This window comes from Bombina bombina, chromosome 10 (assembly GCF_027579735.1).
Source record: "Bombina bombina isolate aBomBom1 chromosome 10, aBomBom1.pri, whole genome shotgun sequence".
NCBI lineage: Eukaryota > Metazoa > Chordata > Amphibia > Anura > Bombinatoridae > Bombina > Bombina bombina.
The window spans coordinates 92439227-92464064 of record NC_069508.1 but is presented as its reverse complement, the minus strand read 5'-3'; the positions used below and the strand labels follow the sequence as shown (position 1 = coordinate 92464064).

Genomic DNA, 24838 nt, shown 5'->3' with positions numbered 1-24838 from the left:
TCCTGAGATCCGCCTTTCTAGACAAACACTTTTAGTTTGTGGCTCTTCTTTTTGGCCTTGCCACAGCTCCTAGAATTTTCTCACAGGTTCTGGGGGCTCTCTTGGCTGTGATCAGGTCTCAGGGAATTGCTGTGGCGCCATTCTTGGACGATATATTGGTTCAGGCACCATCTTTTCAACAAGCAAACTCTCATACAGAGATCTTGTTGTCTTTTCTATGTTCCCCTGTTGGAAAGTGAATCTGGAAAAAAGTTCCCTTGTTCCAGCTACAAGGGTGGTTTTCTTAGGAACCATTCCTTATCTATGAAAACATTTCTGACGGAGTTCAGAAAATCCAGAATTATCTCCTCTTGCCTCTCTCTACAGTCTACTGTTCAGCCATCAGTGGCTCAATGTATGTAGGTAATTGGTCTGCTGGTCGCTTCCATGGACATCATTCCCTTTGCTCGATTCCATTTGAGAGCGCTACAATTATGCATGCTCAGATAATGAAACGGAGACCATTCGAATCTGTCTCAAAGGATCGATCTAGACCAGTCGACAAGAGACTCTCTCCTGTGGTAGCTTTCTCAAGACCATCTGTCTCAGGGCACATGCTTCCGGAGACCTTCCTGGGTGATTGTGACCACGGACGCCAGCCTGCTATGCTGTGGATCAGTCTGGGACTCGTTAAAGGCGCAGGGACTATGGACTCAGGAGGAATCTGCTCTCCCCATAAACATCTTGGAATTAAAAGTGATTTACAATGCTCTGATGGCTTTACCTCAATTGTCCTTAGCCTGGTTTATCAGGTTTCAGTCGGACAACATCACTTCAGTAGCTTACATCAACCACCAGGGATTATTCAGTGGGAGGAAGCTCACAATTGTTGTCTATCTGCCATCCACATTCCTGGAGTGGACAACTGGGAAGCAGATTTCCTGAGCAGACAGACATTTCATCCGGGGAGTGGACTCTTCATCCGGGGGTGTTCTCCAGGTTAACCCTCAAATGGTGGGTGCCGAAAAATGGATCTGATGGCATCTTGGCAGAACGCCAAGCTTCCAAGGTTCAAGGTCAAGAGATCCTCAGGCCGCTCTGATAGGTGCTCTGGCGGTTCTTTGGGATTTCGGTCTAGCATACCTGTGTTTTCCATTTGCGCTCCTTCAACAAGTTATTGCTCGTATTAATCAAGAGAGAGCATCAGTAATTCTAAAAGCTCCTGCATGGCGTCGCAGGATCTGGTATGCAGACCTAGTGAAGATATCATCTCGGCCACCTTGGAGGTTGCCTCTGAGGAAGGACCTTCTAACTCAGGGTCCATTGCTCCATCCAAATCTTGTTTCTCTGAAGCTGACTGCTTGGAGATTAAACGCTTAGTTCTGTCTAAGCGTGGATTTTTTGAGTCAGTCATTGAGACCATGATCCAGTCTCGCAAGCCTGTTATTCGAAAAATTTACCATAAGGTATGGCGTAAATACCTTTATTGGTGTGAATCTAAGGGCTATCTTGGAGTAGGGTCAGGATTCCTAGAATTTTGTCTTTTCTCCAGGAAGGTCCGGAGAAAGGGTTGTCAGTCAGTTCTCTGAAAGGTCAAATTTCTTCATTATCTATTTTGTTACACAAGCTTCTGGCGGATGTGACAGATGTTCACTCTTTTTGTCAGGCCCTTGTTAGAATCAGGCCTGTGTTTAAACCTGTTTTTTAAAGTTTTGCAGCAGGCTCCGTTTGAGCCAATGCATTCCAAAGATATTAAGTTGCTATCTTGGAAGGTTTTGTTTCTTATTGCTATCTCTTCTGCTCTGAGAGTTTCGGCACTCTCGGCTGTGCAGTGTGATTCACCTCATCTTATCTTTCATGCGGATAGGGTGGTTCTTCGTACTAAATTGGGGTTTCTTCCTAAAGTGGTTTCGGATAGAAATATTAATCAGGAAATTGTTCTTCCTGCTCTCTGTCCCAATCCTTCTTCTTATATAGAACGTCTGTTGCACAACTGGATGTCGTGCATGCTCTAATTCTACCTACAGGCGACTAAGGATTTTCGCCAATCTTCTGCCCTGTTTGTTTGTTTCTCAGGAAAGCGTAAGGGTCAAAAGGCTACTGCTACTTCTCTTTCCCTCTGGTTGACAAGTATAATTCGTTTTGCTTATGAGACTGCTGGACAGCAGCCTCCTGAGATAATTACAGCTCATTCCACTAGGGCTGTCTTCTCTTCTTGGGCTTTTAAAAATGAAGCTTCTGTGGAACAGATTTCCAAGGCTGCAACTTAGTCCTCTGTGCATACTTTTTCCAAATTTTCCAAATTTGATACTTTTGCCTCGGCTGAGGCCTCTTTTGAGAGAAAAGTTCTTCAAGCGGTGGTGCCTTCTGTTTAGGTCTGCCTGTCTTGTACTCCCTCCCTTTTCATTCTGTGTCCTCTAGCTTGGGTATTGGTTTCCACTAGTTATTGAATCACGTCGTGGACTCTCTATATCTTAGGAAAGAAAACAAAATGTATGCTTACCTGATAAATTCCTTTTTCTTTTGTGATATGGAGAGTCGACGACCCTACCCCACCATTTTTAACTAAACCTCAGGCACCTCTGCACCTTTGTGTTATTCCTTCTCCATTTCCCTTTGGTTGAATGACTGGGGATTATGGGTAGGGGAGTGATACTTAACAGCTTTGCTGTGGTGCTCTTTGTCTCCTCCTGCTGGCCAGGAGTGATATTCCCACTAGTAATTGAATGACGTTGTGGACTCTCCATATCCGGAAAGAAAGAAATTTATCAGAAAGAAACTTTTCAGAAAAAAATCTACTACTTATTTGAAGTTCAGACTAAGGGGCATATTTATCCCCCGTGTTTGCGGCGAGCCTTCAGGCTCGCCAGAAACAGAAAGAAAGAAATTTATCAGGTAAGCATAAATTTTGTTTTTTCATTAAAAAAAAATCTACTACTCATTTGAAGTTCAGACTCACTGCTCCATAACCTGTCCACCTTCTCTGAGGCGGTGGACAGAACTCAACCTGATCGAATACGATCGGGTTGATTGACACCCCCTACTAGTGGCCGATTATCCGCAAATCTGCAGGGGGCGGTATTTCACCAGCAGTTCACAAGAACTGCTGGTGCAATGATAAATGCAGAGAGCGTATGCTGTCAGCATTTATCGATGTGCAGCGGACATGATCCGCTATATCTGATCATGTCTACTCGCACCATTATAAATAGGCCCCTAAGTGCTTTTGCATTGTCTTTTTATCATGCATTTTTTGATTATTCAAATATACTGGCCTCTGTTTCTGGCGAGTCTTCAGACTCGCCAGAAACAGCCGTTATGAAGCAGCGGTCACAAAGACCGCTGCTCCATAACCTGTCCGCCTGCTCTGAGCAGGCGGACAGTCATCGCCGGAAATCAACCCGATCGAGTACGATCGGGTTGATTGACACCCCCCTGCTGGCGGTCTGCAGGGGGCGGCATTGCACCAGCAGCTCTTGTGAGCTGCTGGTGCAATGCTGAATACGGCGAGCGTATTGCTCGCCGTATTCAGCGAGGTCTGGCGGACCTGATCCGCAGTGTCGGATCAGGTCCGCCAGACCTTAATAACTAGAGGCCACTGTATTTACCGGTCCTTTTAAGTAGGGTGACCATATTGCCGCTTTAAAAAGGGACACATATGAAAAATAGATATGTCAGGGCTGTTTATACTGCTGTTTAAATACATGTTTTGTATAAGAACCCTGACAAATTCATTTTTCATATATGTCCCTTTTTAAAGCGTCAATATGGTCACCCTACTTTTAAGGAACATAAAACCCAGCATTTTCTTTCACAATTTATATAGAACATGCAATTTTAAACAACGTTCCAAATTACTTCTATCATCTAATTTACATTGTTCTCTTGGTATCCTTTGTGGAAAAGCATTCCTTGGTAGGTTTAGGTGCAGCAATGTATAACTAGTTCCTTGATTGGTGGCTGCACATGCATGCTGTTTGTCATTAGCTTGCTTGTTCAGCTAGCTGTGTGTTCTGCATTGCTGCAACGACAAAGGATCCCAATATAATGAAGCAAATTTGATAATAGAAGTAAATTGTCTGAATTATGAAAGAAAAAAATGGGGTTTTATGTCCCTTTAAGTACTGGACACATGATAACCTTATTTGCTGCAGCATGAAAAATATTTTAGAACTTTAAACTACATTGCAGACAATCTGCATATACAATAAATGTTTTATAAGGATTTAAAACTGTCATTTTGTTAGCAAACTTTTCATTGTTTTGCAGCCTTGGGACATACCCCTTGTAAACCCTCCTAACGATGTTATTTGGTATCACCCGTTGTATCTAATTATGAACAGATATAAATAAGCTCTTGCATTGATCACTGGTTAGGTTTGTAGGGTTATGGGTTTGGATCATGCAGGATGCATTCCGGGCCTGTGGGTAAATAGAAAAAAACACACATTTCAGAGTTAAACTACAGGAAAGCAGGCAAAACAAATGGATTTTTTTATACAGCACATAATTAAAGAGTTGATGGGGAACTTAAAGGGACAGTAAAGTCATAATGAGACATTCATGATTTAGACAGAGCCTATAATTTCTTTGTTGCTTTTTCACTGCTGTGGTCAGTCTCCTACTGCACTGAGGGTCAGAGGTGCAGCTGTTTCTGGTCACATGGTCTGAGGGGCGGGGCTTAGCAGTATTGCACAGCTGCAGGCAGAGTGAGGAGTAGAGTATTAGACATATAAAAAGGATCTAGTGAGGAGATGGAAAAAAGATGTAACACCCCTAAAATTGCCACTGACTGTCTAATTGTATTGTAACACAATATACAGAGGGGGAAGTTAATAAAACTTGCCTAACACGTGTATTTGCACCTGTGCTTGGGGTGAGGCATCTGCTGTTGGTATAAAACTGTTTTGGTTTTAAATAAAAATGTGACACAAAACTGGTTTATTGAAAACTATATCTTCCATATCTTTAATACTTTACCTTTAAAGGGACAGTAAAGTAATAATTAGGCATTCATGATTTAGACAGAGCTCCCCTTATAATCTAGCCTTTCATTTATTTAAGGAACATTGAACTAATGTATTCTTTAAATTAAATAAGGAATATAGCAAAGAATGTAAAAGGGCGATCAGACCAGCTAAAAAAACAAAATAAAAAATATTTAAAAACTAAACAAACGTAAGAGGTTTTAAGTATAAAAATGGGAAAGAAAGTAAGAAGACGTATTAGCGCAATACAGTTTAGGAGGGGCAGGATTATCAACATTGCTTAGGGAATGATGTGATATTTTTTTTTTTCTGTAAAAGTGAAATCAATAGAAGAAACATCTCTACAAAATACAACTGTGAAACCCTATAAATATCTTGGTGAAATCAGAAAGAAAATAGATAATATCAAGTTAAATAAAATGTAATGTCCAGATGTAATATATCCAAGGGTTTTCATTGGAACCTAGTTATGCCATACCAGGGCCGGACTGGGAATGAAAAGCTGCCCTGGAAATGTTCTAGACCAGCCCTAAATTCTGTCATGTCTATAAAATGCACATGGCTATCTACACGCTTCTCCCAACCCACAAAGACTGTGTAAACATTTTGCTTAGAGATCATTGGCCTTTAAAGTTCTAATAGATTTCTAAGTTCTAATGGGATTTTTTTACTGTCGGAGAGAGTGAGTAAGCTGTGCCTGCCAGCCCCCCCCCCCCCCCCTTAAACATGCTTGTGCAGTATGCAATAAAGAAAAAAACATATCTTAAAGGGACACTGTACCCACATTTTTTCTTTTGTAATTCAGAAAGAGCATGCAATTTTAAGCAACTTTCTAATTTACTCCTATTATCATTTTTTCTTCATTCTCTTGCTATCATTATTTGAAAAAGAAGACATCTAAGCTTTTTTTTGGTTTCAGTACTCTGGACAGCACTTTTTTATTGGTGGATGGATTTATCCACCAATCAGCAAGGACAACCCAGGTTGTTCACCAAAAATGGGCCGGCATCTAAACTTACATTCTTGCATTTCAAATAAAGATACCAAGAGAATGAAGAAAATTTGATAATAGGAGTAAATTAGAAAGTTGCTAAAAATTTCATGCTCAATCTGAATCACAAAAGAAATTTTTTGGGTACAGTGTCCCTTTAATGTCATTTTAAATACAAGACATTCATGGGAGATTTTGGAAAACTTCAGCTAAAGTTTAACTAGGTTCTCAGATGCCAAAAATCATAGATAGTCATGGTAGGAAATTAAATCATGATAAGATCATGGGAGGGGGAGTGAAGAGTTTGCTGGTGAAAGCTGGTGAGAATGAAGGGACAGATAAACAATGCGATATGCAGGAGTGGGTAGCACGATCCATGATCCAGGCACTCAGGCAGTGGCCCTCACTTGGCTCAGTTGGCTGCCACAGTACACCTACTGTCTACCAGTGCTTTGTAGTGAAGCAGCCTTTTTGCTCAGTCACACTGTACAAAGTCACTTGCGACATATTCACTTGAAGTGAGAGTCGAATGTGTACTGTGTCTCACTTGTAAGTTGCAGTCACATACATATCGCGGTACTAACTTATTTTTCTCCACTGAACCCAGTCCCCTGTCCTCCATGTGTGTGCCGTTGCCTCTAGGTGGCTCCCTCATGGTGTCAGTTTGTCACAGAATCAGACTTGCATTCCATCTCTCCCCTCTGTGGTGCGTGCTAACTTGGAGCTCCATCATGGTCGCACTCCCTTCCAGCTGGTCACTGCTGTGCTGTAGAGTCTGCCCAAGCGGCCCAGCCAGACCCTAGCCAGGGGCCTTCCCAAGTCTCTTAACTTAAGGTGGGCCCCACACAAGCCGTGTCAGTGCTCTCGATCTCCTGCAGGATCCTCTCGTGGTTTCCAGGCCCTCGTTCTCTGCCATCTTGCAACTCTGCCTCCCTGAGTGTCTGCTCAAAAAGCAGGGCAGTGGTGCCACTCCACTCCCTTACCTGCTCTGCTGCTCTCCACACTCTGCAACTACCAGCCGGGCCCTACAGCCCGGCCCACTGGGATTTTTTCCGGTATCTCAGTGGCCCAATCAGGCCCTGTGCCATACACATGATTCAATATTCTTAAAGGGACACTAAAGTTAAAATAAAACTTTCATGATTCAGATTTAAAAAAAATAAAATAAAAAATTTCAGAATCTTTTTATATGAATACTTTCTGAGCCACCAGCTCCTACTGAGCATGTACAAGAATGCACAGTTTATACGTATATGCATTTTGTGATTGGCTGATGGCTGTCACATGCTACAGGGGGAGGGGAAAATTAAATTGACTTAAACATTTTAAAATCTACTACTCATTTGAAATTCAAAGTAATTGAAACTGCATTTTCTTTTTACTTTGCATTTGTACTGTATTTAATGGTATCACAGAACTGACATAAAAGGATATGGTACCACTGTTTGAAAAGGGAACTAGTGCTGACCCAGTAAGTCTGACGTCAGTGACTGGGAAGCTACCAGTGTGAATTAAAATATCATTATTATATTTCCATGAAGGTCATGGTTGACAGTCAGCATGGTTTTATGATAAACAGATCATGCTAAACAAATCAAATTAGTTTCCATGAGGAAATTACTAGGAACATAGATAAAGATGAATCAGTTTAATGTGATATACTTGTATGTTGCATAATCTTTTGATACAGTGTCACATGAGAGATATTTTTTTTAGCAAAATCAGGGGATAACAGTGCACAGAGAAACAATGAGTTAAAAGCAGTAAAATGTGGGGAGAAGTATTGGGACCATTTCTTTTTAATGCTTTTATAAGAAGAGGGCAACAAGGAGATTTGCTAAATCTGGAAGTATGGGCTGGTAAATGGCAAATGACATTTAACACTAATAATTGTAAGATTTTACATCATGCGACTTATGACACAAGACTTGGTGAAAGAAAAGTGGAAAATAATTAAAGGGATAGGAAATCCAAACATTTTCTTATATAACAAAGCTACAAATAATGTTGCAAAACACTGCTGCCATAGAGTACTAAAGACACGTGCACACTCCGGAGTTCTTTCTTCTGAGAAAACATAGTTTTACTCTTTAATAAAAGATACCAAGAGAACAAAGCAAATTTGATAACCGAAGTAAATTGGAAAGTTGTTTAAAACTGCATGATCTATGTGAATTATGAAAGTTTAATTTGGACTTTACTGTCCCTTTAAGAAAGTTTCCAATGTACTTCCATTATCAAATTTGCTTGGTTCCCATCGTATTCTTTGTTGAAGAGATACCCAGGTAGGTGTCTGGAGTACTACATGGCAGGAAATAGTGCTGCCCTCTAGTGCTCTTACATATGGATAACATTCTTGCAAAACTGCTGCCATATAGTGTTCCAGACAGTTGCATGCTCCTAAAATGACGTCCCTGCTTTTCAACAAAAGTTACCAAGAGAACAAAGAAAATTTGATAATAAACGTAAATTAGAAAGTTGTTTAAAATTGCAAGAGCTGTCTAACTCATGAAATAAAAAATGGGGGTTCATGTCAAGCAGCTGTTTAGAAGGCAAGTAAGATATAGCCCCTAGTAAGACCTCATCTTCAGTATAGAGCATGTTTCTTGGGGGGCAATTATTAAAGGGGCATTAAACACTATATAAATGTTAGATAGAATGATGCATTCAAAAAAAAGATTAGTCTGAGAATAACATGTAGATGTAATTTTTAAAGTTTCATTAGCTGTTTAAATATTGACAAAATAAGTGTAAATTTTAAGTGTCTATAAAACAATGGGAGCTGCCATATTGTAACTTAGGTTACCTTCTCTGCTGTGGCCAATAAGGGACAGTTATAAATAGGTCATTAGAATGTGCAGCCAATGGCTGTGTGGAAGTCTTCTAGCAGAAACTGAAATGCTCACAATTTCAGAATGGAATTACAGGAAAAGGGGAAAAAGAAGTAATTAAAGTATATTGCAGAGTTTTTTTATACATATGATTTATCATTTTATATTACAATCTCAAAGTGTTTAATGTCCCTTTAAAAACGACAAGGCAACACTAGAAAGGGTTCAGAAAAGTGCTACAAAAAGAATAAGAGGAATGAAGGATTTAAACAATGAGGAGAGATTGGCCAAAATGGTTCTGTTTACTTTAGAAAACAGGTGCTTGAGAGGTATTAGAATTACTTTATATAAATATATTCATGGTCCATATATTGAGTTGGCAGGAGCCATGTTTATTCCAAGAACACGCTCAAAAAAAATACTTCTAGCATAGTAAGCATGTGACTGGGAGCAATAAATAGCGCTCCACTCATCCACTTGTAATCTACCCCTTAACGCATTCTTTATAAAATAACCATAGTCATCTATATCTGTATCAGCAGTTCCTGAATTGGCAGAACATGGATGAAATTGCTTTCAAAAAATTATTTGACTCTTGATGTCAGATTATTTACAAGGAATCAATCAAAAGAGAGAAAAAAATGTGTTCTGTTAAAAACATATATAACAGGATTTCCACTGCACCCCAGGACAAACACTATTATGGCAATTTATCAAAGGTCTTGCAGTGCGGATCAGGTCCGCAAGACCTCGCTGAATGCAGAGAGCAATACGCTCTCCGTATTCAGCATTGCACCAGCAGCTCACAAGAGCTGCTGGTGCAACGCCGCCCCTTGCAGACTCGCGGCCAATGGGCCGCCAGCAGGGAGGTGTCAATCAACCCGATCGTACTCGATCGGGTTGAATTGCGGCGATGTCTTTCCGCCTACTCAGAGCAGGCGAACAGGGTTATGGAGCAGCGGTCTTTAGTCTTCAGACTCGCCAGAAACACGGCCCTTCAAGCTCCATTCGGAGCTTGATAAATGGGCCCCTATAGAACAGCCACTATGTATCTGTCAATCACTAACACATCCTGCCCTACATCAACATCTGTGTATAGAGCCTAACATTTTAGCTTTTAGCATACTTTGATTTCCTACAGCAAATGAGACAAAAATAATATTAAAAGGGGTGTATCCGTAGACATCTCTATAATATGAAAGCCCTGCATATTTTGCTTAAAAATTAAAGTTGGCCCCACAGCTGGTATGGTAAAAAGACATTGTACCTTTAATATGTTGCCAATTATCCATTTTTCCTGCAGTAGTGTGTTACATTGATTACAAATGGCTCCTTTACCTTTTATGTCATTTGAAATAGCTGTTTTTGCCCGTTAAAACCACCTATACTTAAAATGTGAATGTTTGTATTCCCTAAAGAAAAGCTATGCATGCAAGAATCAGCAGCAGCCCAGTGGGGGTTGGAGTGACAGACACTAAAATGTTAATTTGCAATTACTCTACGTATCAGTCTGTGTGTGTGTAGATCAAGAGAAAAGATAAGGAGGCATGTGTGTATAAAGAAATACACAAGGATATCTGTACTGTCGGGAACCTCAGCCCATTTAAATGGCCTGTTTTCAGTAAGCAAAAACAGCTTTTTAATATAAAAAAAGAGGAGCAATTTCTACAGCTGGTATAATACTTAAAGGTGTTTTACATATTTCCAAACAGCAATTTAACTTTCGATAAGCTTGTAATCAAAATATATATAACACAAAGTAATTACAACGATAATAGACTCAGGCAAGACAAATTTCCTCATATCTCCATAACATTATTTACATTTGGTTCCCTTTTCATATTTATTACATTACATTCTGTAACACCTCCTTTTTCCATTTTCCCTATAATTCAAACTTACGTATTATTGCATAATCAACTCCATCAGCCTATCTGTGGGGTTGGGGGGGGTTGGGGGGTTATAGTACAATATTATTTTAAATAATAAACACGACACACATAAAGCCCACATCACCATAAATTAGGCATGCTGTAAACCAGCTTACACCCCTCCCAATGATTGACAGGAGATGCCCAAACTATGCCAAAGTCACAGTAACACTCTAGCACCAGGATAGTTTGCACAGCAACTTCGCAATATACTTTCTGTTACAAAAAAAAAGTCTGCTTAACCCTTGACTTGGCAATTTGGGAGTCTTGCAGGCTTCTGATTTATTCTTGCACACTATGCATGCAATTATCTGTCAATCTTGTATGTGGAATATAAGCACAAATCAACAATATTTTTAGAATAAAAAAATTGAATTCCCTTATATCATCAGTGATGTCAGATGTATGTACTATAGATATGTAAGCAATATAGACCACAATTACATTTAAAGGGACACTGAACCCAAATTTTTTTATTTTTTTATTCAGTTATAGCATGAAATTTTAAGCAACTTTCTAATTTACTCCTATTATAAAATTTTCTTTATTCTCTTGGGCCTAGATTTAGAGTTCGGCGGTAGCCGTCAAAACCAGCGTTAGAGGCTCCTAACGCTGGTTTTGGCCGCCCGCTGGTATTTGGAGTCAGTGATTAAAGGGTCTAACGCTCACTTTACAGCCGCGACTTTTCCATACCGCAGATCCCCCTACGCCATTTGCGTAGCCTATCTTTTCAATGGGATCTTTCTAACGCCGGTATTTAGAGTCGTTTCTGCAGTGAGCGTTAGAGCTCTAACGACAAGATTCCAGCCGCCTGAAAAAAGCAGGAGTTAAGAGCTTTCTGGCTAACGCCGGTTCATAAAGCTCTTAACTACTGTACCCTAAACTACACTAACACCCATAAACTACCTATGTACCCCTAAACCGAGGTCCCCCCACATCGCCGCCACTCGATTAAAATTTTTAACCCCTAATCTGCCGACCGCCACCTACGTTATACTTATGTACCCCTAATCTGCTGCCCCTAACCCCGCCGACCCCTATATTATATTTATTAACCCCTAACTTGCCCCACACAACGTCGCCGCAAGCTACTTAAAATAATTAACCCCTAATCTTCCGACCGCAAATCGCCGCCACCTACGTTATCCCTATGTACCCCTAATCTTCTGCCCCTAACATCGCCGACCCCTATGTTATATTTATTAACCCCTAATCTGCCCCCCACAACGTCGCCGACACCTACCTACACTTATTAACCCCTAATCTGCCGAGCGGACCTGAGCGCTACTATAATAAAGTTATTAACCCCTAATCCGCCTCACTAACCCTATCATAAATAGTATTAACCCCTAATCTGCCCTCCCTAACATCGCCGACACCTACCTTCAATTATTAACCCCTAATCTGCCGACCGGAGCTCACCGCTATTCTAATAAATGTATTAACCCCTAAAGCTAAGTCTAACCCTAACACTAACACCCCCCTAAGTTAAATATAATTTTTATCTAACGAAATAAATTAACTCTTATTAAATAAATGATTCCTATTTAAAGCTAAATACTTACCTGTAAAATAAATCCTAATATAGCTACAATATAAATTATAATTATATTATAGCTATTTTAGGATTAATATTTATTTTACAGGTAACTTTGTATTTATTTTAACCAGGTACAATAGCTATTAAATAGTTAAGAACTATTTAATAGTTACCTAGTTAAAATAATTACAAATTTACCTGTAAAATAAATCCTAACCTAAGATATAATTAAACCTAACACTACCCTATCAATAAAATAATTAAATAAACTACCTACAATTACCTACAATTAACCTAACACTACACTATCAATAAATTAATTAAACACAATTGCTACAAATAAATACAATTAAATAAACTATCTAAAGTACAAAAAATAAAAAAGAACTAAGTTACAGAAAATAAAAAAATATTTACAAACATAAGAAAAATATTACAACAATTTTAAACTAATTACACCTACTCTAAGCCCCCTAATAAAATAACAAAGACCCCCAAAATAAAAAATTCCCTACCCTATTCTAAAATACAAAAATTACAAGCTCTTTTACCTTACCAGCCCTGAACAGGGCCCTTTGCGGGGCATGCCCCAAGAATTTCAGCTCTTTTGCCTGTAAAAAAAAAAAACATACAGGGGCGTGACTCTAGGCAGCACCTTGAATGGTCGCAATATCAGTTGTTCTGAGTGAAGCATCAATAACTTGCCTTTTATTGGTGTCCATGAGGTCCATTCACCTACCACATCCTGATAACTAAACTCTGCTCGCTAAGCTGAATCAAATACTACCAGAATCTTTGGACTACCACCCTTAATAACTGATCTGGAGGGTTGAGGCCTAAGGCAGCCGCGTAAGTGAGAGGCTCTCAACACCCCCCCCGGTATCTTGTAAGCCGGGTATGCAGTGCTAGACACTGAAAATCTCATCATTTGGATACTGAACTATATTTCTCAACTGATACCAACACTACTTGTATCTATCTTAAGCACCATCCTTGCTATATAGGAGAATTAGCAGAAGAATACGATACCTTCCTCCTAAGTACATACCCGTTAAAGATGGCGCTGAGCTCAGACCTGTTACTAACAGCAGTGACAAAACTACTGCAGGAGCAGCATGCAAGGATACAACAGGCTTGGGACGCTGAATGGGAGAGCATCCGTGCATTAGCCAGAAAAGTGGGGCACCGCCAGGAGAAGCTAAGAGACCCTGGAGAGACAACTAAAACAAACACAAATCTCCACGAGCCAATCTCGAACCTACCTAGCCCAGCGCCCCAGATCCAGGCTCCGACTGAGGCAGTAAAGCATTTGAGCCCGCCTGCACAGAATCCTACAGCGGTGGTTGACAATCCTGATGGCGTTCCAGCCACGAGTGAGACGCTCACACTAACCTCCAGGCAGCAACAGCTTGCACCCGCAACATCAAAGGTGACCAGCAGTCCAGTAAAAGTAATATCTCCAAGCCGGGATCAAACTTACCTCTCACATGATGACAACAACACCAGCGGGAGATATCAAGAGCTGAATTGGCGGAGGGCGACAGAGGTGGAACTGAAGCTGCCTAGGACGGCATCTGCCTGCTGTGAACTGAGCACTATTGCAGAGACTTGGATCACGGCCACAGCGTTGATACCCTCTGCTGTACATTATTGCCCTGCTCTGGAGAAGAAGAGACCGAGAGATCGGGTAGCAGTTCTAATCACTTGCAGGGGAACTTTCCGCCATTCTTTTGACTCTTTAGCCATGCCTTGCAGCTGCCGGACTTTTGACCCTGGGGGCCTTCAGGTATGAACGGTCTGGGGGATATCTGGTGCTGGAGATCTGCTCAGCTAGACCGCATTGGAGTGGGCTAATGGTATCACATACTCTCCCCCTTGTCCCGGTGTAATTACCTTGGACATTCTAGTGGGGGAAAAAATGAAGTTTTGGACACCACGTTACAGGGTGATATTATTATACCCTTGCCTTTCTATACCTATGCTAACAATTTGTCTGTAGAATCTAATGTAACTCTATATCAAATTGTAAATCACTGTAAAGAATACCCTATATTGATGTTACGTTACAGCCAGACCCATCAGGGATATCTTAGACTTAAACAAGTTACCTAAGGTCATTTTCTAGTGTTAATATGTTTGTTTAACGGTTATAGGAAATGTGCCCTTTTCTCACATATACCTCCAGACATAGAGGCTATAAAGCAGTGTGTTTTCAACTGGTTCAACCACATGATACTCCCTTTGTAGGGTTTTCTATACTATAGATTGAGATATTGCTAAGTTAACTTTTATGCATTGAAAACCATCAGAACTGTATATTGTGTAGTCTTTTCTGCTTAATCATATATTACTTACATATATCAAACCCATAATGACTATTCTAGTCCATAAGCTAAGGTGTTTTCACTTAGGGTCCAAAAGTGGCCCAGTTTGTTATTTTATTCTCCCCCCCCCCCCCCCTAAAATGCCCTCTTTGACTTATATTCTTTTTCAGGAGGTCCAAGAGTGGCCTCTATTTTCCACTGAGGGAAATCACTCTAATTGTCTGTGTAGCATATCTTAAGGGGATAATCCTTAACTGAAAACCTGAGGTTAATTCTTATTTTTATTTTCTTAACTGGGCGAACAAATATGTTTATCTTAACATTTAATATGTACATTGTTATGTGATTCTGATATGTTTCCGCAATTGAGATGCCGTTTGCCTGTATCATTTTTATAACCTCAATAAAGAAAAATTAAAAAAAAAAAAAAAAAAAAAAAAAAAAAAACATACAATACCCCCCCCCCCAACATTACAACCCACCACCCACATACCCCTAATCTAACCCAAACCCCCCTTAAATAAACCTAACACTAAGCCCCTGATGATCTTCCTACCTTGTCTTCACCATGCCAGGTTCACCGATCCGTCCTGGCTCCAAGATCTTCATCCAACCCAAGCGGGGGTTGGCGATCCATAATCCGGTGCTCCAAAGTCTTCCTCCTATCCGGCAAGAAGAGGACATCCGGACCGGCAAACATCTTCTCCAAGCGGCATCTTCTATGTTCTTCCATCCGATGACGACCGGCTCCATCTTGAAGACCTCCAGCGCGGATCCATCCTCTTCTTCCGACGACTAGACGACGAATGACGGTTCCTTTAAGGGACGTCATCCAAGATGGCGTCCCTCGAATTCCGATTGGCTGATAGGATTCTATCAGCCAATCGGAATTAAGGTAGGAATTTTCTGATTGGCTGATGGAATCAGCCAATCAGAATCAAGTTCAATCCGATTGGCTGATCCAATCAGCCAATCAGATTGAGCTCGCATTCTATTGGCTGTTCCGATCAGCCAATAGAATGCGAGCTCAATCTGATTGGCTGATTGGATCAGCCAATCGGATTGAACTTGATTCTGATTGGCTGATTCCATCAGCCAATTAAGAAAATTCCTACCTTAATTCCGATTGGCTGATAGAATCCTATCAGCCAATCGGAATTCGAGGGACGCCATCTTGGATGACGTCCCTTAAAGGAACCGTCATTCGTCGTCTAGTCGTCGGAAGAAGAGGATGGATCCGCGCTGGAGGTCTTCAAGATGGAGCCGGTCGTCATCGGATGGAAGAACATAGAAGATGCCGCTTGGAGAAGATGTTTGCCGGTCCGGATGTCCTCTTCTTGCCGGATAGGAGGAAGACTTTGGAGCACCGGATTATGGATCGCCAACCCCCGCTTGGGTTGGATGAAGATCTTGGAGCCAGGACGGATCGGTGAACCTGGCATGGTGAAGACAAGGTAGGAAGATCATCAGGGGCTTAGTGTTAGGTTTATTTAAGGGGGGTTTGGGTTAGATTAGGGGTATGTGGGTGGTGGGTTGTAATGTTGGGGGGGGGGGTATTGTATGTTTTTTTTTACAGGCAAAAGAGCTGAAATTCTTGGGGCATGCCCCGCAAAGGGCCCTGTTCAGGGCTGGTAAGGTAAAAGAGCTTGTAATTTTTGTATTTTAGAATAGGGTAGGGAATTTTTTATTTTGGGGGTCTTTGTTATTTTATTAGGGGGCTTAGAGTAGGTGTAATTAGTTTAAAATTGTTGTAATATTTTTCTTATGTTTGTAAATATTTTTTTATTTTCTGTAACTTAGTTCTTTTTTATTTTTTGAACTTTAGATAGTTTATTTAATTGTATTTATTTGTAGCAATTGTGTTTAATTAATTTATTGATAGTGTAGTGTTAGGTTAATTGTAGGTAATTGTAGGTAGTTTATTTAATTATTTTATTGATAGGGTAGTGTTAGGTTTAATTATAACTTAGGTTAGGATTTATTTTACAGGTAAATTTGTAATTATTTTAACTAGGTAGCTATTAAATAGTTCTTAACTATTTAATAGCTATTGTACCTGGTTAAAATAAATACAAAGTTACCTGTAAAATAAATATTAATCCTAAAATAGCTATAATATAAATGTAATTTATATTGTAGCTATATTAGGATTTATTTTACAGGTAAGTATTTAGCTTTAAATATGAATCATTTATTTAATAAGAGTTAATTTATTTCGTTAGATAAAAATTATATTTAACTTAGGGGGGTGTTAGTGTTAGGGTTAGACTTAGCTTTAGGGGTTAATACATTTATTAGAATAGCGGTGAGCTCCGGTCGGCAGATTAGGGGTTAATAATTGAAGGTAGGTGTCGGCGATGTTAGGGAGGGCAGATTAGGGGTTAATACTATTTATGATAGGGTTAGTGAGGCGGATTAGGGGTTAATAACTTTATTATAGTAGCGCTCAGGTCCGGTCGGCAGATTAGGGGTTAATAAGTGTAGGTAGGTGTCGGCGACGTTGTGGGGGGCAGATTAGGGGTTAATAAATATAACATAGGGGTCGGCGATGTTAGGGCAGCAGATTAGGGGTACATAGGGATAACGTAGGTGGCGGCGGTTTACGGAGCGGCAGATTAGGGGTTAAAAGTGTAATGCAGGGGTCAGCGATAGCGGGGGCGGCAGATTAGGGGTTAATAAGTGTAAGGCTAGGGGTGTTTAGACTCGGGGTACATGTTAGAGTGTTAGGTGCAGACGTAGGAAGTGTTTCCCCATAGGAAACAATGGGGCTGCGTTAGGAGCTGAACGCTGCTTTTTTGCAGGTGTTAGGTTTTTTTTCAGCTCAAACAGCCCCATTGTTTCCTATGGGAGAATCGTGCACGAGCACGTTTTTGAGGCCGGCCGCGTCCGTAAGCAACTCTGGTATCGAGAGTTGTATTTGCGGTAAAAATGCTCTACGCTCCTTTTTTGGAGCCTAACGCAGCATTTGTTTGAACTCTCGATACCAGAGTTAAATTTATGGTGCGGCCAGAAAAAAACCCGCGGAGCGTTAACAGCCCTTTTACCGCCAAACTCCAAATCTAGCCGTTGGTGTCTTTATTTGAAATGCAAGAATGTAAGTTTAGATGGTGAACAACCTGGGTTGTCCTTGCTGATTGGTGGATAAATTCATCCACCAATAAAAAAGTGCTCTCCAGAGTACTGAAACAAGAAAAAAGCTTAGATGCCTTCTTTTTCAAATAAAGATAGCAAGAGAACGAAGAAAAAATGATAATAGGAGTAAATTAGAAAGTTGCTTAAAATTGCATGCTCTATCTAAATCACGAAAGAAAAAAAATTGGGTTCAGTGTCCCTTTAAAGTAATAAACGGAACTGTGTCACATAACATGTATATGTATTCATTAGCTCATGAGGTTTTCAGTCAGTTAGCTCTATACACAAAGGAGATGCATTTGTTTTAGTGTACACTGCATTATATGTAAACCTGTCTTTTAACTTGAATTTGTTTTAGACTCTATCGTACAAAAGTTTAATATAAATATATTTTTCTGCTTCTAGGTTCCAAACCATTAAACCGATATCTTGTGCATGATGGATTTGTTCATACTCTTCAGAGATCTCCGTTTTACAAAGATGTTATTCTCAGCGTTGGTGGGTGGAACTTTGCAATATGGAAAGAGGGTGTAAATGTAAGTTTGACATATTTCGGTAATATTGTAGAATGTATTCTATATTTTCAACATACAGCATGAATAATAAATCAAGGGAAAAAACGTTAAGCTGACTTTGGTAAACGATAAAGCGCATACAAAAAAGATGGTTATCAATTCAGAGACAAAATGCACAGTATAATTCCATAAATTCAATCAGTTGATACAATTGGTCAAATTATTATTGTAACAGTAGGAAAAGTAGACGCCATGGGGCCTATGTATCAAAGGTCTTATGGACCTGATCTGACAGTGCGGATCAGGTCTGCAAGACCTCGCTGAATGCGGAGAGCAATACGCTCTCCGTATTCAGCATTGCACCAGCAGCTCACAAGAGCTGCTGGTGCAACGCCGCCCCCTGCAGACTCGCGGCCAATGGGCCGCCAGCAGGGAGGTGTCAATCAACCCGATCGTACTCGATCTGGTTGAATTGTGGCGATTCCTGTCCGCCTGCTCAGAGCAGGCGGACAGGGTTATGGAGCAGCGGTCTTTAGACAGCTGCTTCATAACTGCTGTTTCTGGCGAGTCTGAAGACTCACCAGAAACACGGGCCCACAAGCTTGATAAATGGGCCACCATATCTTTTGGCAAAGTCATTGTCAATCTGTTGTACACATTGAATATAGTTTTTACTTATTTTTAAAGGGACATTCCAGACAAAATGCAGATGGGTACATTTGTTTTGAATAGGAGCATTTTTGCAATATACATGTTTGAGCAAAAATGCTTTTTGTAAAAATGATAGTTGTTTCAAAAGTGTATTTAAGTATGCTGTGAGCACCAGCATTTTAAACACAGCCCTTTCTTAGAGAGCCTAACGTACTTGTATCATTTGGCAATGACTCAATTAGTTCATTGCTGACATGATACAAGCCCCACTGGTGCTCTGAGCAGCTGCAGTATTTAAAATGCTGGTGTACTGAGAATATCTAGCTATGCACATGTAGGTAATAATGCTAACACTAAAAGAGATGAATTACATCATTGAATAGAAACATATTTACAATATACATGTATTAGCAAAAATGCTTCTAATAAATGTATCACTATGTGCATTTAATTTTGACCTGAATGTCCCTTTAACTATTTAAAGGAACATTAAACGCAAAATGTTATATCATTCATATGAAATAATTCTATTTAGAAATGTTAAAACATGTTTGTGCACAAGTTAGTTGTAAGTTGTTTTTATTTTGAAATTAACAGGACTTGCATGTTTGTGCACAGTGACAACTCATCCCTAAAAACATATTGCTAATTGGCTGATAAGGACACATCCTACAGTTCTATTGGTGGACAGTGACACACTTCATTACAAATACACATGCAGCATCTCATGTGACATATACAAACATTAGGATTTGCAACCTTTTTTTTGCCGTGGCACACTTTTTTACATTAAAAAATCCTGTGGCACACCACCATCCCAAAATTTTACAAAATCACACATTGTAGCCTAATACAGGATATATATACAGTGTATATATATATATATATATATATATATATACACACACACTTTACTGTGCTGTCATGCCATGCCTCCTACAAACTATACATGACATACTGACATTCATTCACAAACAATCATGATTGTCTGTGAATGAATGTCAATGTCATGGTTGTAAATGATGCCTGATGAGCCTGTCACATACCTCCCAATATTTCAAAATTTGAAAGAGGGACACCCCCACACTGTTGTCAGTCTGCCGCGGCACACCTTAGGATCTCTCACGGCACACTAGTGTGCCATGGCACACTGGTTGAAAAACACTGCATTACACAAGTAATGTTCAACATTAAGGAATTATAATTGTAGGTGCATGTGTGCAATAAGTATACAGAGGCCATTAGATATAATTACTGTACTGACAGCAATAAAAGGGGTGGTTTATTATGAAGTCACTGAGTATATGTTTAAGACAAAAAAGGTCTTTAGTTACACTGAACAAGGAGGGAAAAATTATTATGTATTACATTTAACCACTATATTTAGCTTTGACCCTAAAACAATAAATTAAAATTACATCATTCTCAATAGCCCAAGTAATATTTTTTTTATTTAAATTGGATGAATGTGTAAAATTATATGTTCCTTTCTGTGATGGTAAACAATAAGCTAAGCACATTTTCTACTTGCACAAAGTCACCACAAAACCACTATTTACATATTAATAATTATTCTTTTCTTCTTAAACAGGAAGAGTCCACAGCTGCATTCATTACTTTTGGGAATTCAGAAACTGGCCACCAGGAGGAGGCAAAGACACCCTAGCCAAAGGCTTAAATACCTCCCCCACTTCCTTCATCCCCCAGTCATTCTTTGCCTTTCGTCTCAGGAGGTTGGCAGAGAAGTGTCAGAAGATTGAAGATCTCTCATGGAGGGTAGTACTCTTCGAAATGGGACTGGAGTTTTAGGTAATCCTGTCAGCCTCTCAGTGAGAGCATGGGTGGAAGTTAGAGAGATGCAGGGAGAGTCTTTCTGCAAAACCATCCCGACTCATATTAACAGCTCCTGGGAAATCAGCGTTGACGAGTTTCGCTGCCTGCCTTTATTCACTCAAGTCCATGTCAGAAGCGAGGCTACTATCTGTCACACTTGAAGGGCCGTAGATTCCGGTAAGATCGTTTCATTTTATTTCGATATGTAAATGTAATGTTAAACGAAAGAAGTCAGGGTCCCAGTGGGACTCATTTATCTTATGGAATCTTATTGTGTAGTGATAATTGGGCTCATGGCTTTTCGGACATAACGGCCTTACTTCATCATTTTGCTCAGTCCTAGGGACTGGCGCCTTTTTTTTTTTTTTGGCTTACACGATGCACCTTGTGACCGGGTGTGGTCTTGTATTCCATTTCCGCACATTGGCCAAGTGGCTACAGAGAGAGTCTGTTTGTTAGTTGTCTAGTTCACAGGAGGTGGTGAGTGCCCCAGCCATTGGAGGTGTACGGTGCCGTTAGTGTTTGCCCATAATTGCAATCTCCAAGTTATGGAGGATTCTGATTTTTTGGAGATGGAAATCTCCGATTCGGAGTACACGTCTTGCAAATAATATGAAGTGGCCAGGGTTATCCATGCCCATCAGTTATGTTCCGATTGCCATTCTAGAGTACTCTCCTCTCCCGATTCAGGGTATTTAGAGTGCGTTGAGCCATCCGCCCCTGAGGATCCCATGTCCTGGGAGTTGCGTGCCCCAGAATCTTCTTTTGCTATGCAAGCAGGTGTCCCTATGGCCGTTACTCCTTCTCCGGAAGGCTGCTTGTTTCCTCCAGAGGTTACAGCACGGTTCCACTTGGCCATATCTATGGCTCTGGCACATTTATATCTCCCTATCTTCCCCATCGACCCGGCGGGGGAACATTTTGCCTTCTGTTATAGACTGGCATGTCTTAGTGTTTTTTTAAGGCAAGTTTTGGCGGTGCTGGAGGATTCCAGCCCTACTGGGCCGAGGGATCATCGGTCTTCTGTGCTGGACGGCAAACTGGATTAGACGTGTGGGGATGAAGCAATCTCTTTATCGTCTGTTTTTCTTTCTTTAAGTATCTGTTCCAGTTCTGAGCTTGGGCCTCTAATCGGCTGGTCCGGGTTGTCGTGCCGTTTTTTGTGGGCATTCACCCTCGGGTGCTGCCTTCATTTTATTTAATCTGGTTAGGATATATTTAATTTGTTTTAAGAAGCTCATGTCTGCTATAATTTTCCAGTTGGGAACATTCTTTCTCTGGAACTGATACATGCGATTTTGTGGTCGCGTGCTCTCTTCCTTGGAAGCTGCGTGTTTTCTATATCAGAACTTAGTTATGATTATAGTTTATGTTTTCGATCCCTCTGGGGCTTTGATTTTTCTTGGACCTTGGACAGTTTCAGGTGTTCCTTGTGCCAGGCAAGTACTGGTCGGGCGCTAGCTGCTGTTCCTTAAGGGTTCATGTCACCCACGTGGTGCCGGTGTGCTGGTTATCCTGTTGGGTGTCGAGTCGTTCACTTTCTTGGCGTGTTCATTTTATGTTTATTTATCTATTACTTGAGGGAGTATTTTCGGGGTTTTTTAAACGTCAACTTGCTCCTCGTCCTCGATGAACGGAGTATCGGAGGGATTGTATAGTTCCTCTGCCGTTCCTTATGTAGGGATCCGTCTATGATTCCTCGTGGGTTCTGGAGGCTTGTCCTCGGAACCAAAGTTCTCCATTCCCAAGGGGTTTGGAGGTTCGGATGACCACTGGATGGTTGGGGTACCAGTTTGGATGACGATTTTCGTTTCATTCTTGGTATTTTCCGGGTGTCTGTTTCCTTGTGGCCTAGTTCGCAGTTGCCCCTCGAGGTTGCTGGGACTGGTTTTTCCCTTCTTGAGTGGTCTGATCATCTGAGTCCGGGAGATCGGGTATGTCTGTCTCTCCCCTTTTTTCTGTATTTCGCATGCTCTCATAAGATGGAGCGCAGGGGTTGGGGTTCTCCCCTATTTTTCCCCGGCAACCGCCTCTGACCCGCTTCTTGGCGGGAATGGTAAGGTTGCCCGTGTCATTCTTGGTACAGGGATTTCCGGGAGGCTGATCCTGTGAGGATCTTTGGCCCTCCGACTAGAGCCTAGTGGGTAGCTTAGTTGCCCACATGGGTAAGGTTGTGTGTTGAATCCAGCTATTGTGGTATAGCAGTGATGTCTGTATTTGCTGCATATATCCTATTAAGGGATTGCTGTGCTAAAACAGTACAGTATTTGAAGCAAAAGGTCTGAGATTTTGCATATCTAATTTGCAAAATAATCCATAATATATGGCGCCCTGTCCCTGGTAAGCTCCGGAGTCCCTGGACTTGGAGCATTGCTCTCGAACCTCTTGGAGCTCTTTCTTTCTGGAGTTAAAATAGAAGAAAGAGAGGGGCGCCTCATGTGTAGAATCACCAAATCAAAAAAGCCAAAGCTTATGCACTCAAGCCAAATTGGTACTCACATTTAAAATAAGCACCCCAATGTGCTAATGGAAGCAGACTGACATAATATGGTGTGTCAGTACACCCACTCCAGGATATCCCCGCCAGGTGTGTCTGTAATGGAGAGTCAAGACAACAAAGGAAACCACATGTGCAGATCAACCAAATAGATGGAACAATGGAGATAATTATGCCAAATGGGTACTCACAATGTCCAATAGCACACCTATGTGCTGGTAGATGCAGACTGATAATTTTAGGTTAGGGCGTATCAGCTCACCCACTCCAGGTGTTACCAACGATATGGTCCAAAAACAGGATAAATGCACAAACAGCCCAATATTGGGAAATGAGAGGTAAGGTAGAAACCATTATACTTGTGTTATAGTAAAAAAACATTTTTATTAAAAGACTGAAAGCAAAAATTTAAATTAAAAATTAAAATATTAAAAGAATATAATAACAAGTAGTGGTCAAGGGGATAATCCCCTCTAATGCAACGCGTTTCTCACCACTGAAGGGCCGTTTCCTCAGGCATGTATACACCTTACCTCTATCCTGCTATTTAAACCTTTATGCTACCAATACACAATTGATTAAAGAACAACACCCACAATAGGCATGTCCATAAGACACATATAGCAACAGTGTATCTAACCTTCCCACACAAAGATCAGTCTTTTCAATCTTATTATCACAGCATATATATATTGTTTCAAATAACAAAAAGTCCCTTCAATCATCAATAGTACACTCAGAAGTCTTGTCTTTGTACACCATTTGTAGCATGGATCTCGGGTCAGTAACGGTCAGTTTATACTGCACATTCGGCATTCGTTCAACTTATTTCAACAGTGTAGCTGACCGGCTCCGGTCCATAGAGGGAGCAAATTGTGCGGTGTAGTTATAACATTAGTGTTAAATCTTAACCGTAAGAAATCATTTACTCACCGCTGCTCTCCTTCTCCTCAGAGACACTGGCCCGAGTCCTATCCTCTGTGTACTTGTCGGGGCTTTTTTCCACGCCTCCATGTTGCAGAGCTCAACCCGGATTAAAGGTACAACAATGATCCTCCAAAAAGAACTCACCCGGGGAACTCCGTTAAAATTCAAATTCAATTCTTTATTTCATGTACAACAACGTTAAAAACTTTTTCCTTTTGTGCAGCAACACAGGTAAAACAAGATTCCTCCGTGCATCCAAACATTCAGACACACATGTTGGACTGAGGTAGCGTCAAGGGATCAGCTGACGCGTTTCGGCCAATAGCCGTAGTCAAAGCAGCTTTGACTGCGGCTATTGGCCGAAACGCGTCAGCTGATCCCTTGACGCTACCTCAGTCCAACATGTGTGTCTGAATGTTTGGATGCACGGAGGAATCTTGTTTTACCTGTGTTGCTGCACAAAAGGAAAAAGTTTTTAACGTTGTTGTACATGAAATAAAGAATTGAATTTGAATTTTAACGGAGTTCCCCGGGTGAGTTCTTTTTGGAGGATCCATAAGACACATGTTATGCATTAATCCAAACAAACCAAACATATTATTCTTATACATAAAGCATTCCCCATTTTTTCTATTTTGTTGTTTTTATTAAAATGTACCTATCAGTTTGGTGCCCTATATTGACTGAGTGTTCTGTATT

The 24838-nt window shown here is 40.7% G+C and overlaps 1 protein-coding gene across 1 annotated transcript in view; it reads left to right on the top strand.

The window, feature by feature from the left end:
* DNAI3 (dynein axonemal intermediate chain 3) overlaps nt 1-24838 on the top strand; it is a 247185-nt gene that overhangs the window by 183794 nt on the left and 38553 nt on the right. Inside the window, exon 17 of the mRNA XM_053693156.1 lies at nt 18122-18252. Coding sequence (XP_053549131.1) covers nt 18122-18252 — 131 coding nt within the window. The remainder of the gene's footprint in view (nt 1-18121; nt 18253-24838) is intronic.